We start from the raw sequence: 17,745 nt of genomic DNA, 5'->3' as shown, positions 1-17,745 counted from the left end.
TCACAGCGCAATGAGAATTCCAAAAGCTAAACATAAGCAAATTGGTAAAAAATATTTCTAATGGCACAGATTTATATGTCTAGGTCAGTAATACATGTAATTTTATGGTTGATCATTACTAATTGATACAAGTACAGTTTGCACGTGCGTTGGGTGTGTTCTGATTAAGTAATCAATGTACATATATTTTATGTTTTGTGAAAAAAAAAAAAGGTTTTTGTTTACTTCTTTATTTTAATTTCCTTTATTTGATATGGCAACAATCTGAGCTTTTTTTTAGAAAGTTGGGGGGGGGGGGAGGGGCGGAGAGAATTTCGTTTTTGTTTGAATTCTCGTTATAATTTGTGGTTCTTGTTAACCGACCTGTCCGCTACCACTGACTATAACAACACTAATTTCGCGGAGGCATCATTGCTTATAAAATCAGTTGTGCCCCTCTTTTTTTTTTCTTATTCACAGGAGACCAACAAGTAGGAGACCAACGAAGACTCTAGAATCTAGTGGTCAATGTTTTCAACGAGAAAGTTTCTGTGTCTAGCTGTCATTACCTTGATTGTTCTATTGGTAATGCTGATTAGGGATCTGCGTGAGTGATTCGGTTGATTTCTTATACAGCTTCGAATTCTTTGTATTGTTCAAACACATTTTTCTTTTAATTAAAATATTGGCCTAATATCTGTTGGCGAGGAGGGTTCGTGGACGTCTTAGGAGACCGATGGGCCACTCTATCACAGTTTGGGGACCTTCTTTGTTCTCAGCTCAAGACACATTGGATTTAGTTTCATTACGAAACTAGAAACCTTAAGCTTACAAAATGTTTTATTTTATTTAGAAAATTGAGTACACTTCTTTCGGAAACAGGAAGAGTGTTGATATTGTTATAAACCTGGTGGTGGCACAGATGGGGGTAGTGGTGTGTGTGTAGTCAGCCGACGCAAATCGCCCCAGGCCAGCGCTAGACGAGCGGTCAACCGTGACGAGTTACGACGATCGGCCGAGACGAGTGTCAACAAGAGAGTTCGGGAAGGATCGCCGACGTGAACAGAGCTCAGGGGCGTCACGAGAGTTGTAGTCACCTGACCACCTAGAAACGTCGAGCGGCGTTCTGTCCGGTTCTAGAAGGCCAGTAGGGACCCTATATAAAGAGCGGAGGTGTCGCAGTCAAGACGGTTCAGAAAGGAGGTTCACGACAAGAGTTCAGAACACGGTCGACTACAGCACAGTTCAGCGGTGTGGTTCTGTACGGAGCATTACGACGGTTCAGTGCGGAGTACTATCAAGTACAGTTGAGACGAACGGCGTCTTGATCTTGGTCTGTGATCGAGTGATCCGACACAACGAGCCCAAGTGTGTGAAGTCAGTCCTGAACTGTTGAACCCAGTGCAAGCCCGGAACGAGACGGAGAGGCCAGTGCAAGACTTGATACGGCGGAACGGTGTTATCGGAGAGATATTTGTTATCGCAGAGCTATTTGTACTGTTCTACGTGCTGCCAATTGTACAGTATTGGCTGTTATTTATAGACATTAAACCTTTACGTTATTTTGGAGCCCTGACTTGTCAAGTTCTTTAAGTTGGTGGTGTATGGTGCAGTTTGCAGAGAGCCTGGATAGTGAGATTCGTAACAACTGGTGTCAGAAGTGGGATCGGATCGGAATCGGATTGGATCGGATCTACTATGGCTCGTCTGAAACTGCTGCACGAACTTGAATTTAGAGAACTGAAGGAAGAACTCCGTGATCGAGATCTGAAAACGAGCGGAAATAAAGAAACCTTACAAGCACGCCTCCGAGAATGTATAGTTGAAGAAGAGGAAGATCCAGACACGTATCTGTTTGAAGTCGCACCAAATTTAAGAGAGTTCTTGCACCAACAGCTAGATGACTGGAAGGAAGAGTTGCGGGCTATGAATACGACATGGAAGAAGTCCAACGAAGAGATCTGTACCAAGCTTGAAAAGATGTATACCTCAGTGAAGGAAGTGACGAGCCCCGTGGTGAAAACGATGGACGTGGTGGAAGAAACCCTGTACGACCAAAGAGACTTGAAAGATAAAGGAGCTGCGCCATCGTTAAACAATGAACTACTAGCCACACAAAGCTTTGAAGAAATATGCAGTGACAACGGCAATGCTGATGAATGTGGTGCTGCCTGTCAATCTGAAAACAGGGAGTACAGACCTGTGGAGCCGAAAGAGACAGATGAAGAGACAATGGAAGCTGCCCATAGTCCAACAGAACCTTGTGATGCAACTGTACCTGATATGAGCACCTCAAACAGCAAGACAGATCAAGTGAACGTTGTGCCCACGTCCATGCCTGTTGCTGACGGACTTTTGCAAATCGAAAGTCACCTACAAATGTTGGACCCTACTGACGTTTATCAAGATTCTCAGACCAGTGAGAGGAGCCGTGGTGGTGATCATGAGAACCCATTGAAACCTGATGAAACAGTTGAGAGACATATACGATTCGAGAGATACCAGTCAGGTCCGAACCTAACAGACGTTGGTCCAGCTGCCAAGACTGGAGAGGAAAGTCCTGATGGTGGTGAAGAAAGCCGAATGGAGCCTGAAGCCGAAGACGAGGGACCTTTGCACGAGAAGTGTTGCCAACCTGCCCCACGAGCATGCCCTCCAGACAAGGCTGAAGATGATGACCTGTACCACAATCCCCTGCCCTGTGGATTTGGAACCCATCCTAGTCCTTCTTCGCAAAGCCCTATGAAGTCACCTCTTTGGCCATCGATCTTGGTATCCCCAGCCCTTACATCCTATACCTCTCGATGTGCCAAGCGGCTGCCCTCAGTACCGAAGGACAAGAGAGCGATGCAACCACGACATCACTGCAGCCACATGAGGACCAACTGGCGGAGAAGAAGAAGAAGGCTACTTTTATTGAATGCAACATGGATGACGATGCAACCACGACATCACTGCAGCCACATGAGGACCAACTGGCGGAGAAGAAGAAGAAGGCTACTTTTACTGAATGCAACATGGATGACGATGCGACCACGACATCACTGCAGCCACATGAAAACCAACTGGCGGAGAAGAAGAAGAAGAAGGCGACTTTTGCTGAGTGCAGTATGGATGACGATGCGATCACGACGTCGATACACCCAGATGAAGGCTAACTGGAGGAGAAGAAAACGTCTTCTGAATTCCACGTGGATGGCAATGAAAGCACGACTGCGGGGCAACCAGGTCAAGGCAAACTGGCGAAGAAGAAGGAAGCGACCATTGCTGACTGCAACATGGATGACTCCGTCAAGCTCAAGAGGCAAGCCAGCTGCCACTGATCGACCCCCGCCTGCAGCGATGAAACTTCACAGCCAATGCCATGATGTTGATTCTGTCCGGGACGGACAGATCTAAGGAGGGGGCAGTGTTATAAACCTGGTGGTGGCACAGATGGGGGTAGTGGTGTGTGTGTAGTCAGCCGACGCAAATCGCCCCAGGCCAGCGCTAGACGAGCGGTCAACCGTGACGAGTTACGACGATCGGCCGAGACGAGTGTCAACAAGAGAGTTCGGGAAGGATCGCCGACGTGAACAGAGCTCAGGGGCGTCACGAGAGTTGTAGTCACCTGACCACCTAGAAACGTCGAGCGGCGTTCTGTCCGGTTCTAGAAGGCCAGTAGGGACCCTATATAAAGAGCGGAGGTGTCGCAGTCAAGACGGTTCAGAAAGGAGGTTCACGACAAGAGTTCAGAACACGGTCGACTACAGCACAGTTCAGCGGTGTGGTTCTGTACGGAGCATTACGACGGTTCAGTGCGGAGTACTATCAAGTACAGTTGAGACGAACGGCGTCTTGATCTTGGTCTGTGATCGAGTCCGACACAACGAGCCCAAGTGTGTGAAGTCAGTCCTGAACTGTTGAACCCAGTGCAAGCCCGGAACGAGACGGAGAGGCCAGTGCAAGACTTGATACGGCGGAACGGTGTTATCGGAGAGATATTTGTTATCGCAGAGCTATTTGTACTGTTCTACGTGCTGCCAATTGTACAGTATTGGCTGTTATTTATAGACATTAAACCTTTACGTTATTTTGGAGCCCTGACTTGTCAAGTTCTTTAAGTTGGTGGTGTATGGTGCAGTTTGCAGAGAGCCTGGATAGTGAGATTCGTAACAATATTGTTGATAAATGTATTAGTGTTTTATACTCACTTGTTGATGTTGATAATAAATTCAACATCACGCTTGAAAGCTAGAGCCCCAAAACTTTGTGTTTAATTTTGATCTATCATACTATATATTTCAACATCAGTAATTTTAACACTTGCCATGGACGAAAAAACAAGATAATTTAACCAGTAATTATTGTCCGTGTGCTAAGGACAACTAAGCACCTATCATGATCCAAACCACCCTTGTTGAATTTACCGAAAACGAATCTTGATTCGCAATTTCGACCCAATATATTTTGAAAGACGACACAATTCAAAATTAACAATTCACTTCCTGTTCGCTCCAACTTATAGACCTTATTTTAATTCTACACATTTAGACCTAGACATGAAGTCTTTGGGATATGAAGAACTATTTTATTACGAATATTTTCTGCTAAAAAAAATAAAGTCTGCAATTTAAAATAAAAGATTAGATCTAGATGGACATTTATTGAAGATCTCCTAAAACTAAAAATCTAACAAATTCACACAATACATATCCTATCAGGCATATTAATCTAGATCAAATGATATAAACTTTTTTTTTTAACAACTTCATCTTTTAAGGACTTTACTTTTATGCGAAATTTCGTATGTTACCACTAACAGTTGGCTCAGTCGGTAGAGACTTAGATATGAAGGTCAGTAGCTCAAATCTTTATAATCACTCTCTCTCTCTCTCTTTCTCCCTGTATATATATATATATATATATATATATATATATATATATATATATATATATATATGCTGCTTGTCAAGAGTTTAGCCTTACTATAAGTCTCTCCAAGACCGAAATCCTGGCACAAGACGTTGCAGAAATACCTATAATACAAATTGGGAACCACACCCTTTCAGTGGTGCAGGAAGTTACCTACTTGGGTTCAACAATAGTCAGTAACCTAGACTTAGACATCGAGCTGACAAAAAGAATAGGAAAAGCTACCACAGCATTGGCAAACTCTCTAAGCGTGTCTGGGAAAATGGTAAATTGACCACATGTCACCCGGATACCAGATGGTAGAATCCCAAAAGATATCTTATATGCTGAGCTTGCGGAAGGAGTCAGACCCAAGGGCCGCCCAAGACTAACATAGAGATGTCTGCAAGCGAGACATGAGAGCCACAAGCATCAGCGAAAGTATGTGGGAAAACATATCCAAAGACCGGACTGCATGGAGACAGACTGTGCGTGCTTGGACAAAAGAATTGAAGCGGCCTTAATCAAGAGGGGAAAAAATAAAGCTGCCCTGTCCGCTAGCCCTGAATCAGAGGCATACACATGTATGAATTGTGGCAAAGTCTGCCGCTCTAGAATTGGCTTGATTAGCCAACCAGATTCTGCCCCGTCACAAGATTAAACCAAAACTAGTGACTCATCTTGGCGCATCCATTGCCTTTCGAGACAAAAGGAGCCATATATATATATCATGGGCGTAGCCGGGGGGGGGGGGGGTTGGGGTTCAACCCCGGAATTAAGTGACTGCTTTTTGCTTTCATTTTGTTTATATTAGGTGAGATTTTAATACTAAATCGTCACTTACCACAGCACAGCCAAGGGGGTTTGAGTTAAAAACCCTCTACCAGGGGGTTTTGAGTTTAAACAACCCCTATCAGGGGGTTTTGAGATACAAATCCCTCTACCAGGGAGTTTTGAGTTTAAAACCCCCTACCAGGGGCATTGAGTTTAAAACCCCCTACAGGGGGTTTTGAGTTTTAAACCCCCTACTATAGGTTTTTGAAGTTAAATCTCCCTCTTCTATAAAACAAAACAAAAAAATGCAAGCAACAATCCCCAAATAAATTCCAACTGCACAGTTAAGGAAGGTTTTGATTTTAAAACCCCCTTCAATATAAAAAAAAAGCAAATCACACACTCAAAATTCTATGAGTGTAGCCAAAGGGGTTTTGAGTTTAACCCCCCCCCCCCTCCAGTTGGGGTTTCAAGGTAAAAAGTACCTCTTCAATTTAAAAAAAAAAAGCAAATTACACACTATAAAATCTATGAGCATAGCCAAAGGGGTTTTGAGTTTAAATCCCCCTCCTCCAGATGGCTTGTTCTTTAAAGTTTAAAACCCCTCCAAATGGTTTTGAGTTTAAAATTCCCCTACAGAGCGTTTAGAGTTGAAAACCTCTCTCTTCAATATTATTTTAAAGCAAACTACAGTCACCAAATTCTATGATCGTAGCTAAATGGGGTTTGGAATTTAAAAAAAACAAAAAAACTCCAAAGATTTTTTAGTTTAAAACCCCTCAACAGATGATTGACGAAAAAACTTTCCTTTTCGATATAAAATCTAAAGCGAAATACAGGCATGTAATTCCAAGAGCGTAGTCAAGAAAGGTTACAAATTTCTTCCAGTGGCTTGGGCCACTAGCGGATCCAGAACTTTGGAGTGGGGGGGGGGGCGATTTTTTTCCAAACCCTAACCCTAACGCCCAGTAAACCCTAACCCTATGCATAAACGTGTGTACAGAACACACATACACACACACACACATATATATATATATATATATATATATATATATATATATTAAAAAGCAGCATTTCTCAACCTTCAGCGAAAAAGTGGGATAACGCTATAAGGTTCCCTAGTGGGGTTTGGGGCAAAGCCCCGACGACAAATGCGTTTTCTTGCATTCTTCACTGCAGAAACGCATTCTCCTGACATTAAAAGCTTATTATTCATCAATGGAGTTCGGGGCGAGCCCCGACGCCAAAAGCGTTTTCTTGCATTCTTCACTGAAGAAACGCATTCTCCTGACATCTACGGCTCATCATTCATCAATGAAGTTCGGGGCGAAGCCCCGACGACAAAAGCATTTTCTTGTATTCTACACTGCAAAAACGCATTCTCCTGACATCTAAAGCTCATCATTCATTAATTAAGTACGGGGCGAAGCCCCGACGCTAAAAGCATTTTCTTGTATTCTTTACTGCAGAAACGCATTCTCCTAACATCTACGCTTATTATTCATCAATGGAGTTCGGGGCGAAGCCCCGACGACAAAAGCGTTTTCTTGCATTCTTCACTGCAGAAGCGCATTTTCCTGACATCTTCAGCTCATTATTCATCAATGGAGTTCGGGGCTAAGCCCGAAAGGACAAAAGCGTTTTCTTGTATTCTTCACTGCAGAAACGCATTTTCCTGACATCTACAGCTCATTATTCATCAATGGAGTTAGGGGCGAAGCCCCGAAGCCAAAAGCGTTTTCTGGCATTTTTCACTGCAGAAACGCATTCTCCTGACCTAAAGCTCATTATTCATACTATTAAAACAAAGGACCTTTTGAATAATATTGTACTTATTCTAATATGAATTTATAGGCCCTTAATACATTGCAAATAAAACCGATTTGTTCCTTGAAAAGATAAGATACCCCACATATTTAGATTTTGGCTTTGAGGATCGCCGCCGAAAAAAAATTATTCGATAAATAATATTCAATAACATTGTAGTATAAATTGTGAGTTATAGTCCCAAATTTATTTAACTAGAAAAATATCCGATTGAGTAAAGGTTGGGAAAAGGAGACTATAAGTGTATTTTTGTTGGTTTAGAACTCATCTCAATCATGATTCTTATAGTGAAAAATTTCGTTTGAATTCTAATTTTTCCAATGCAAAGTCTTTCTTAAAATAATTATGATAAATTCATGTGAAATGACATAAACTCTGGAAATGGGAGGGGTGGTAGAATGAAAACGATTAATCCTCGCTCCTTTAATAATTTCTGCTAAAGATTGCATTTGGCATTTAAGAATTAAAAAAAAAAAGTATGGCGACTCGATATAAGAATTTAATTTATAGTATATATAAATTATATTAGTGGCAGATTTTTTACGTTTTGTGATTTCTAAACTATAATACTAAAAGAAAAAGTATTGGTTTGTCCGATGGGGGAAATGCAATTGCATATATCGCCCTTCCCACCTGGTGCAACCCTTTTTCATTTAAATTTACTAATGATAAAATTTGAGATTAGAGTATGGTACGACATAATATACAATGGGTTCACATATCAATACGTAGTTTATATTATATAGATATTCAACTAATTTTGTTCACAAACTATGATTCTCCACAAAAATAGGACCGCCCCCCCCCCACTCAGAGGGCTAGAGTGGGAAGGGCAGTACATGCAATCGCCCTCCCCCCAACCCCACCGAATCGACCAAGTACCAGAAAGGGAGCGACATAATGTAAAATTTATAGATTAATTCAACTAATTTTGTTCAAAAACTATGATTTCTCCATAAAAGTAGGACCGCCCCCCCCCCACTCAAATGGTTTAGGTGGGAAGGGCAGTAGAGGTATTCGCTCCCCCCCACCCCCAAACGGTAAACAGGGAACGACATAATATAAAGATCGGTTAAAATATCAATAACAAGTTTTAATCATTTAGATATTTAATTGATTCTGTTAGCAAGCTGTGATTTCTACAAATAAATTGGACCGCCCCCCCCCCACTCGAAAGTGTATGGGGGGGGGGGGCGGGATTGATACCATTGCCCCCTCCCGACCCCACCAAATCGGTCAACATACTAGAGGAGGGGGCGAAATAATAAAAAAATAGGTTGAAATATAAATAATTAGTATATATTATTAACATAAGTAATAAATTTGTATACAAATTGTGTGAATTCTATACTAAAATTCGTCCGCCCCCCCCCCCCCCGGGGTCGGCCGAGTGGGGGGGGGGGCGATCGCCCCTACCGCCCCCCCCCCCCCTGGATCCGCCAGTGGCTTGGGCTCCATTAATAAAGTGTGAATAGTCTTCTACCGAAATTGAAAAACACTAAATGTGGCTCAACAAAGATGGCTAAGACAGATTTTATGAGTCAGTTATAGAGATCGGGTCTAAATCAAAGAAAGCATATGCCGAACTGGGAGTCGAATCCTTAGTAAGGTTGTGACAGAGCGTCGCATGAGGTTTTGCGGGACATGTTCTCCGACAAAATGAATTACGCAAAATAAGAGTTGCGGAAACAGCTTGCCGGAAAATGCTCCGAACGGTGCGAGAGGGTCTAAGTCAGTAAGAATAGCACATATGGTTTTTGAAATAAAACTTTTTAATAACAAGATAATGCACTGTAAATACCTCAGAATATGCATTTTGTTGGCTTTCAATACCAGAAATAGTGCTCGGCGGGCTTCACCCCGCGCTGCGAGCTCCCCCAGACCCCCTTGCTAGCAAGGGCGGGGAGTCTACAATAAACAATAAACGTCTTCCGAAAGGGTCAGAATGTAATAAAGATTAATTATGTACACACACACACATATATTTTTTTTTCCCGCCGGGGGCCCCCAAATCCCCCCCCCCTTTAAAAAAAATCCTGGCTACGCTCATGATATATATAGTTGTTCTTTTTCCTACTTTAACTTTACCAACAATTTTTTATAAAATTTTGATTAATGAGATGATAGCAAATGCACATCTTAACGTTTCGGGCGCTTCCTGGTGAATATATGTTATTATAATTTTACTTATCAATAACTAATAAATTATAGGCCTATATATCGTTTTATTGTAAACTTCCAGATAGTCTAACAATAGACCTCCAGCTATGACATCTTACATCTTCCTTTTCATATTTTGCTTTTTATTTTTAGCGGACCCTGAAAGGGGAAAAGACGCTATTAGTTTTGTGTGGAATGTCTGTCCGTCCGTCCCGTTTAGATCTCGTAAACTAGAAAAGATAGTGAAAATCCGACATCATAATATTTTAGACCATTCAAAGTTCTGATGCAACGGCTACTTTTTTTCTTTTCTGAAAGCAAAAAATCCAATTTTTTATATCACTTATGGAAGCAGTTTTTTTTTTCAGAAAAATACGCCACTTTTACAACTATTCACCTTAATCAAGAGGGGAAAAAAGAAAGCTGCCCTGACCGCTAGCCCTGAATCAGAGGCATACACATGTATGAATTGTGGTAAAGTCTGCCGCTCTAGAATTGGCTTGATTAGCCAACCAGATTCTGCCCCGTCTCAAGATTAAACCAAAACTAGTGACTCATCTGGGCGCATCCATTGCTTTTCGAGACAAAAGGAGCCATATATATATATATACATACATATATATATATATAGTTGTTCTTTTTCATACTTTAACTTTACCAACACTCTTTTTTTAAATTTTGATTAATGAGATGATAGTAAATGCACATCTTAACGTTTCGGGCGCTTCCTGGTAAATGTATATTATTATAATTTTACTTATTAATAACTAATAAATTATAGGCCTACATCATAATATTTTAGACCATTCAAAGTTCTGATGTAACGGCTACTTTTTTTCTTTTCTGAAAGCGAAAAATCCAATTTTTTATATCACTTATGGAAGCAGTTTTTTTTTCAGAAAAATACGCCACTTTTACAACTATTCACTATTAGGCTAATAATAACAAACACGGCCTACGAAAGGGGGAAAGACGCTATTAGTTTTGTGCAAAATGTCTGTCCGTCTGTCCCGTTTAGATCTCGTAAACTAGAAAAGATATTGAAAATCCGACATCACAATATTTTAGACCATTCAAAGTTCTGATGCAACGGCTACTTTTTTTTTTCTAAAAGCGAAAAATCTAATTTTTTAAATCAGTTATGCAAGCAGTTTTTTTTAAGAGAAAAAGCTATTTAGTATGCATTATAAGTTAGACCTAATTTAAAACGAATAGTAATCTTGTAAACTTCATTTTTCTAATTTTTTTTTTATTGTGTACTTTGAATAAGAGTCTGAGCTTTTTCAAAACAATTAGATCAATTATAAGACATCAGTTAGGCCAGGGGAGGCGCGGTGGCTTCCGAACCGGGGGTCCCGGGTTCGAATCCTGGTGAAGACTGGGATTTTCAACTTTGGAATCTTTGGGCGCTTCCACTCAGCTCTAATGGGTACCTGACATTAGTTGGTGAAAAGTAACGGCGGTTGGTCGTTGTGCTGGCTACATGACACCCTCGTTAACCGTAGGCCACAAAAACAGATGAACTTTACATCATCTGCCCTTTAGACCACAAGGTCTGAAGGGGAACTAGTTAGGCCAGGTTCACATCTAACTTTCACCTACCCTTTGATTTGCGAGACCTTTGGGGCACTACACAAGATCTGTTAACCTTTTTTCTCCATTCTTATCTCTTATTTGTCTTTGATATAATTTCATATGGATGTTCTTTCTGAAAATATTGAAGCCTGCCTGGGTGGACCACTTCGGGGGCCGATTTTGAGTTTGTGTTTCCACACAAACTGTCTTTTGTAACCTTGTTTTCTTAACGAAATGTTTTTTCTTGAGGAATAAGAGATTGACCCTTTACAAAACAATTAGATCAATTAGATATTCATTATAAGACATCAGTTAGGCCAGGTTCACATCTAACTTCACATCCTTCTATCCTTTAATCTGCTGGACCGCTGGGGCACCACACAAGATCTGTCAACCTTCTTTCTCCATTCTTCTCTGACATTTGTCTTTGATAGAATTTCATTCTGATGTTCTTTCTGAAAATATTGAAACCTGCCTTTTTACCTGCTTGGGTGGACCACTTCGGGGGCCAATTTTGAGTTTGTGTTTCCACACAAACTGTCTTTGTTACCTTGTTATTTTTTATTTCCAGAAAACAAATGTGAGAGCGAAAAGAATAATGCACGTTCGTTAAAATTATTGTCCATTATCTATGTCATCACTCCAACATATGCAAGGCTGGAACAGAAGGCAGAACTAACAAGATTTAGCCATACTCTGCTCCATGTGCCAAATATTCACTGGATCGTCATCGAAGACTCCCCTGAAAAAACAGTTTTAGTGCAGAACTTTCTCAATAGGACTAGAATACATTCTACACATCTGTACGTCGCTACGCCTTCAGAGTATAAAATGAACCTAACGGATCCCTACTGGCTGAAGCCTCGAGGCGTGCTACAACGCAATGCTGCTCTAGACTGGCTGAGAAACAACACATCCCCTGATGATGATGGTGTTGTGTATTTCGCTGATGATGACAATACATATAGTTTACAAATATTTGAAGAAGTAGGTAGTACACTTAATTAGTTCAGCAGTGTGTTAACTCTGTATCCATTTATTGTATTCTGAGATCTGATGCAATACACACAAGTATACTTTATTAATCTGAGAACAAACAAATACTTTACTATAGAAAAACAAAATCCTACTTTATGTTCAATTAATTTAGTAAACTAAATATTCATAGTTTATTTGTCTTTGAAGACAAAACTTGGCCAGTATGGGGATCAAACCCACGACCTTCGCGTTTTTAACTTTATATTATGTGGCTTTCGTGGCCGAAACACTACAGACAGTAATACAAATTTTTATGGTAAGCCTAAATTTTAACTCACTTTATATTAGAGATGGGAATCGAACCCAACTTTTAAAGTTCGGGTTCGGTTCGGTTCGGTCAGATTTAAGTTCGAGTTCGGTTCGGTTCGATGACGAGTATAGTTCGGGTTCGGTTCGGTTCGGTCAGGTCTAAAGTTCGGGTTCGGCTCGGTTCGATGCTATGAAATTATGTAATAGCAAAATTAAGTTATAAGGTTTAATGCAATTTATTAGTTAAAACTTTTTTATTTGAATTTTTACATGAAACAAATACTTTGCAATATATAATAGGCCTATGGGCAATACTTTTTCCAAAATAATGTTGCCTAAATACATTTAAAGCATTGTAAAAATTTCTTAATAGAGATAGAAATGCAGATGCGGCAGGTTTTCGCTCAAGTCGGCAAGTGGTTTAATTCAGGGCGTGACTCGGCGCTAAGCGAATTTTTTAAAAAGGCTAATATCGATGTGCTTTCTTTCAGAACGCACTATTCATCAAATAAAAAAAAGTCGAGGGCCATATTAAATCTAATAATTAAGAGGCAGACCTGGCCAATAGAATTATGCAAGGGACATTCTAGGTAGGCCTACATATTGCGCACATACTTCTATGATGGGCGTGATCTTTTTAAAGAAATATTCTTCGTGTAAAGACGTCTCTATCGAGGATTTTTTTTCACACATAAGTCGTCACTATTATAAATTGCAATATACGGAAGAAATTCGACTATTCTGAGACAAAAAAAAATGCAGAAGAATCACACTAGCGGAGATGTTTTCAAATGTTTTCTTCAAAATGCAGTCTTCAGTTGACAAGGTCTTATTAGAAGATAAAATGACATCTCCACTTAATATATTTTAATTTTTAAACATGTAATTATACTAATATTCAGATAAGTTACACTAAAAATAAAACTTTTTTTTTCGTTGCCCCCTCTCTTTGTTAGTTGGTCGTTGGTTTGTCGCTTACAAACAGCTAGTACAATTGAACCAATATAGGCGTTTTATATTTTTACCGGTAAGGATAGTATAGGTGGACTTCTTATGGTCCGACAGTTATGCTGGGCAGGGCACGTATTCCGTATGGGAGACGAACGTATGCCAAAGGCAGTCTTTTTGTTTTGGTGAGCTAAAAGCACCTGGTTGCATGCGGCCTTAGAACGAGTCAGTTGGAGTTCCCTCCCGAAGGCCGCGTGATACACATTTGAGACCAAAAGAAAATCCGCTGCCGAGGACAAACGCAGACGCGAAAAGAAAAACTAAATCGACCGCCTGCAAACAGTGGTTATGCTTGCCCTGTCTGTGGCAAAATATGTAGGTCACAGCTGGTCAAGCGCAGCCATGGGAAAAACTGCATTCCTCACTATATAATCTTCGGACTCGAAGACAAGCCTTATAATAATATATAAACTTAATAAACTTTAAAATAAAGTTCTTATGTGAACAACTCAATATAGCCTAACTCACTAACTGTTATTACAATATTCACATATTTAATTTGAGATAGAGATGTAATATTAATGAAATATACTGATATTTAAATAAAATCTAGGTCACCACAAAACAACGTCTTTACTCTTTCAGGTCTCAAGATTGTTTGCCGTTTCACATTTGCATTACGCTAATTTCAACATCTTTAATGCATAAACACCAATCAATCGCTTAGCCTCTTCTTACCGCCACCAGAAAACACACACACACACTCTATGACACCCCTTTTTGTCAAGAAGTTGCGTCTCCCCATCCCCCAATTCAAGGTACTAACCATCCCCACCCACGGGAGAGGACCCAAAGTTTGAGAAACTCTGCATTAAAAATACTGATGATCAATAATGCAAAACAGAATAATAGTAAAAATATTCAGGGGCGTAGATAGGAATTTTTTATCATTTGGGGGCCCGGGAGGAGCTGGACCTCTTTAGGGGCCCCTGCATTTTGCGTAATATTGAATATTTATTGTAAAAAAACACTAATTTGTGGCCCCCCTCAAGTGGGGGCTCGGGGGGATTTTACATTTCTCCCCCTCCTCCCCACCCTTTCTACGCCACTGATAATATTCCAATATGGAATACTTCACAATTTTGTAAAAATAAATCACTTAATAGAAGATAATTAAAATTTATTTTAAACTAGAACACAAATGAACTTATTGTAGATATCTACATTCTCTAATCGTCAAAAAATATTCTACTCTCAACTAACAGCCATCTCAAATAAAAGTAACAATATTTTAATGTCAACTTTCTACTTACTAGGTACTAGAATCTAGATCTAGATCTAATTAGAGGGCGCCTATTCGACTCAAAACCAATATTGCAAACAGCCCACGAAAATTCAAGGTTAGTGGGAGAGTCGGCACGTACGGAAAAACCCATGGGAATCAAAGCGTGCCGCTTTTTTTTTTTCAAAATACCACCACCCCCTCCCAAGTTTTCAAAGTATAATGGAATCATTAGAATTTAAATAAAATATTTAAGTAGTTATTTTTTTTAAACACAAAATATAAAAAAGGGATGCAAAAATTGCAAAATTAGTTCGGTTAAGAAAAGGAGGGTTCGTTCGGTTCGGTTCGTACCAAGCAGTTTCAAAGTTCGGGTTCGGTTCGGTCATAAGTGAGGTTCGAGTTCGGTTCGTTCGGTTCGGGTTCGGTTCGTTTCCCATCTCTACTTTATATGACATTGAAATGTAGACATTCAATACAATTCACAAGGTCATAGGTCTGTTATATAACTTTGGAATGAAATAACCAAAATTGTTTTTTTGCAAATTCTTCTTATTTTGTTACGTCGGTAATTAGCCTACCTTCATGGAATTGCATTGACTTCTGCTATGTTTTTTCCCCCTTGTAATAGATGAGAAATACAACAAAAGTATCAATCTGGCCTGTTGGTCTTGTTGCAGGATTGCGCTATGAACGTCCTAAAGTGACCAATGGGAAGGTAAGAGCAGAACTATCAAAGTTTGTGTAAATTAATTTTTTTTAGCTGCCGGGGCACACGGAAGGAATGATAAAACCGATACAAGTTAAACTTTTTAAAGAAAATGTCAGCTAAGACTATTCTTTATTTCGTTCATGTCGACGCACAGTATTTTATACAATTAGATTTAGATCTTTTGGTTAACTGTTTGTACAATGCGTATATCAGCTTACTCAGTCTGTCTGGTAAAAAGCTTGTAGAAGTTATTGTTCACACGCCCATACTCGCATCCTTGTAACAGGAAGTACGGCACATACATGATTCTTTTCCCACCAAACCTTTGAGTTTCTGAGGGAAGCCCGACATTTTCTAAGATAAGATAAGATAATTTTTAGTGGTCCAATCAAATGGAAATTCAGTTTGACTACTTGAACCCGGGCTCAAAGGTATCATGCTTTGACGCTGAATTGTTGCATATAGAGCTTTGGATAAATTAAAACAAAACTATATTGATCTGAATAAAATTTAACACATCATTCCAAAAACAGACTTTTTCGATCCACAGACTTTAGGAACTATATATATATGATGTTATATTTATGCTAAGATTTTTTTTTTTGCAGGTGACAGGCTGGTACGTGCTCTGGAAACCTGATCGACCTTTTGCAACGGACATGGCCGGCTTCGCCATTCATCTCAATCTAATTCACCAACATCCAGAAGCAAAATTTTCTAATACTTTTGCTGTGGGACAACAAGAGTCCACATTTCTGACTCTGTTTAACTTGACACTGGATGATTTAGAGCCTAAAGCAAACATGTGCACTCAAGTCAGTATTCAGTCTTATACTTCTGTTCTTTACTGTGCGACTAGATCTAGATATCATGGGCGTAGCCAGGGGGGTGTTCCAACTCCCCCCCCCCCAAAAAAAAAAAAATTGACACCTTGATCTGTTTTACTACCAATTGCTGCGCTCCAGTACTAAAGTAAATCTACGAGAAGCAACAAGAGCCTGAGAAAACTTAAAGCAAACTATCATTGAAGAATTTGAGGTTCTACCTCCCTCCACGTTGTTGACTGTCGTTGACTTATAGTCCCAAACTGCTGGTAGTTATTAAACCACTGTAAGCGTATTATATTTTAACTTATAAAACTTTAAAAAAAACTTGAATAACTTCTTTGAGAACAAAAGTAAATATAGCTTTTATTACAATATAGACAAAGTCAACTATCTTATCTTATTGAATACAGACATTACTTCAAAAAAAGAAGATGATTACGTCCTACGCGTCATGCATCTAGTCATGCATGTTAACCAATGACTTAAATTCTGCCAAGTCACTAGTTTTCCTGGCTGGCTCAGGCAACCCATTCCATGCTCTAATAGCACTAGGGAAGAACGAGCATTTGTACTAGAGATAAAATGGAATAAACTTATACTAAATCAAATCTAACTCACTATAAAAAACATGCCTTTACGGTGGAAAATTGTAACCCCATTCCGCGCTCCGAAAACATTCTGGCTACTCCCATGCAAGATGAATGTAGATCTAGTACATATGATCAGATTAAATTATAATTAAATAGGTTTGACTTTATATAAAAAGTTTATAATTTTTCAAGAATACATGCGCATACTCTAGCCTATATATAACGTTTGTTTCAATTAGATTTTAGTTTGGCACACAAGAACAGTAAGAAGTAATACTCCATACGAAAAAGCGATGGTCAAACTGTATGGCGCTGACGCATATCCAAACATTGAAATTTAATATTTTACAAATGAATGTTATTGACCATTATTACTTCCTTTATATATTGTTTATATGTTTATGAAGATTAAAAAAAATCCGTTAAAAAGGATTCTTTAAATTGCATTTATAGTTAGTTTTATTCTTTTTCTTCGTGTGTTTACCTTGTTAACGTATTGGTGTATATATTGTTATAACCCTATTGGCGGCGCAAAAGGGTTAATGTATGTGCGGCCTACTGACACACACGACTCAGGCCAATCACACAGGTCAAGTGCTCTCGATAGACAAAGGACAGTACTCGTATGAACTTTGCACGCTAATATGACGAGTGTTATGGTCATCTGATCATAGGTCTGCGCAGACCAGCGGCAGTTCAAGACCGGAGAGCGTGGAGACCGGGACTGTTAGTCAGCCATGAAGTTGGTCCTGGTCGAGTCCTCAAGTGTTATGTGCGAGAAATAGAGACAGTAGAGTTCAGTACGGTAGTAGTAGTTGATTGTGTTGCCAATTGTGCCATATTGGCAGTTTTAATTGACCATTATTAAAGCACCAGATTATTTAGAGC

General features: G+C 39.7%; 1 protein-coding gene across 1 annotated transcript; it reads left to right on the top strand.

Annotated features, from left to right (window-relative positions):
• The first annotated feature begins 456 nt into the window (after nt 1-456).
• Nucleotides 457-17,303, top strand: LOC106062171 (galactosylgalactosylxylosylprotein 3-beta-glucuronosyltransferase 1-like). The gene is made up of 5 exons (XM_056022275.1): nt 457-586; nt 11,783-12,198; nt 15,360-15,446; nt 16,049-16,255; nt 17,097-17,303. Exons 1-5 carry the CDS (start codon nt 508-510, stop codon nt 17,196-17,198), a joined length of 891 nt encoding a protein of 296 aa, XP_055878250.1. The 5' UTR covers nt 457-507; the 3' UTR covers nt 17,199-17,303.
• The last annotated feature ends 442 nt before the right edge of the window (nt 17,304-17,745 follow it).

This window comes from Biomphalaria glabrata, chromosome 3 (genome assembly GCF_947242115.1).
Source record: "Biomphalaria glabrata chromosome 3, xgBioGlab47.1, whole genome shotgun sequence".
Classification (NCBI taxonomy): Eukaryota; Metazoa; Mollusca; class Gastropoda; family Planorbidae; genus Biomphalaria; species Biomphalaria glabrata.
This window is presented reverse-complemented; position numbering and strand designations above follow the sequence as displayed.

Coding starts and splice junctions, on each gene's coding strand:
- LOC106062171 (XM_056022275.1), top strand. CDS start 508: ATGTTTTCAACGAGAAAGTTTCTGTGTCTAGCTGTCATTACCTTGATT. Junction 587..11,782: donor AATGCTGATTAGGGATCTGC/GTGAGTGATTCG, acceptor TTTTATTTCCAG/AAAACAAATGTGAGAGCGAA. Junction 15,447..16,048: donor CTAAAGTGACCAATGGGAAG/GTAAGAGCAGAA, acceptor TTTTTTTTGCAG/GTGACAGGCTGGTACGTGCT.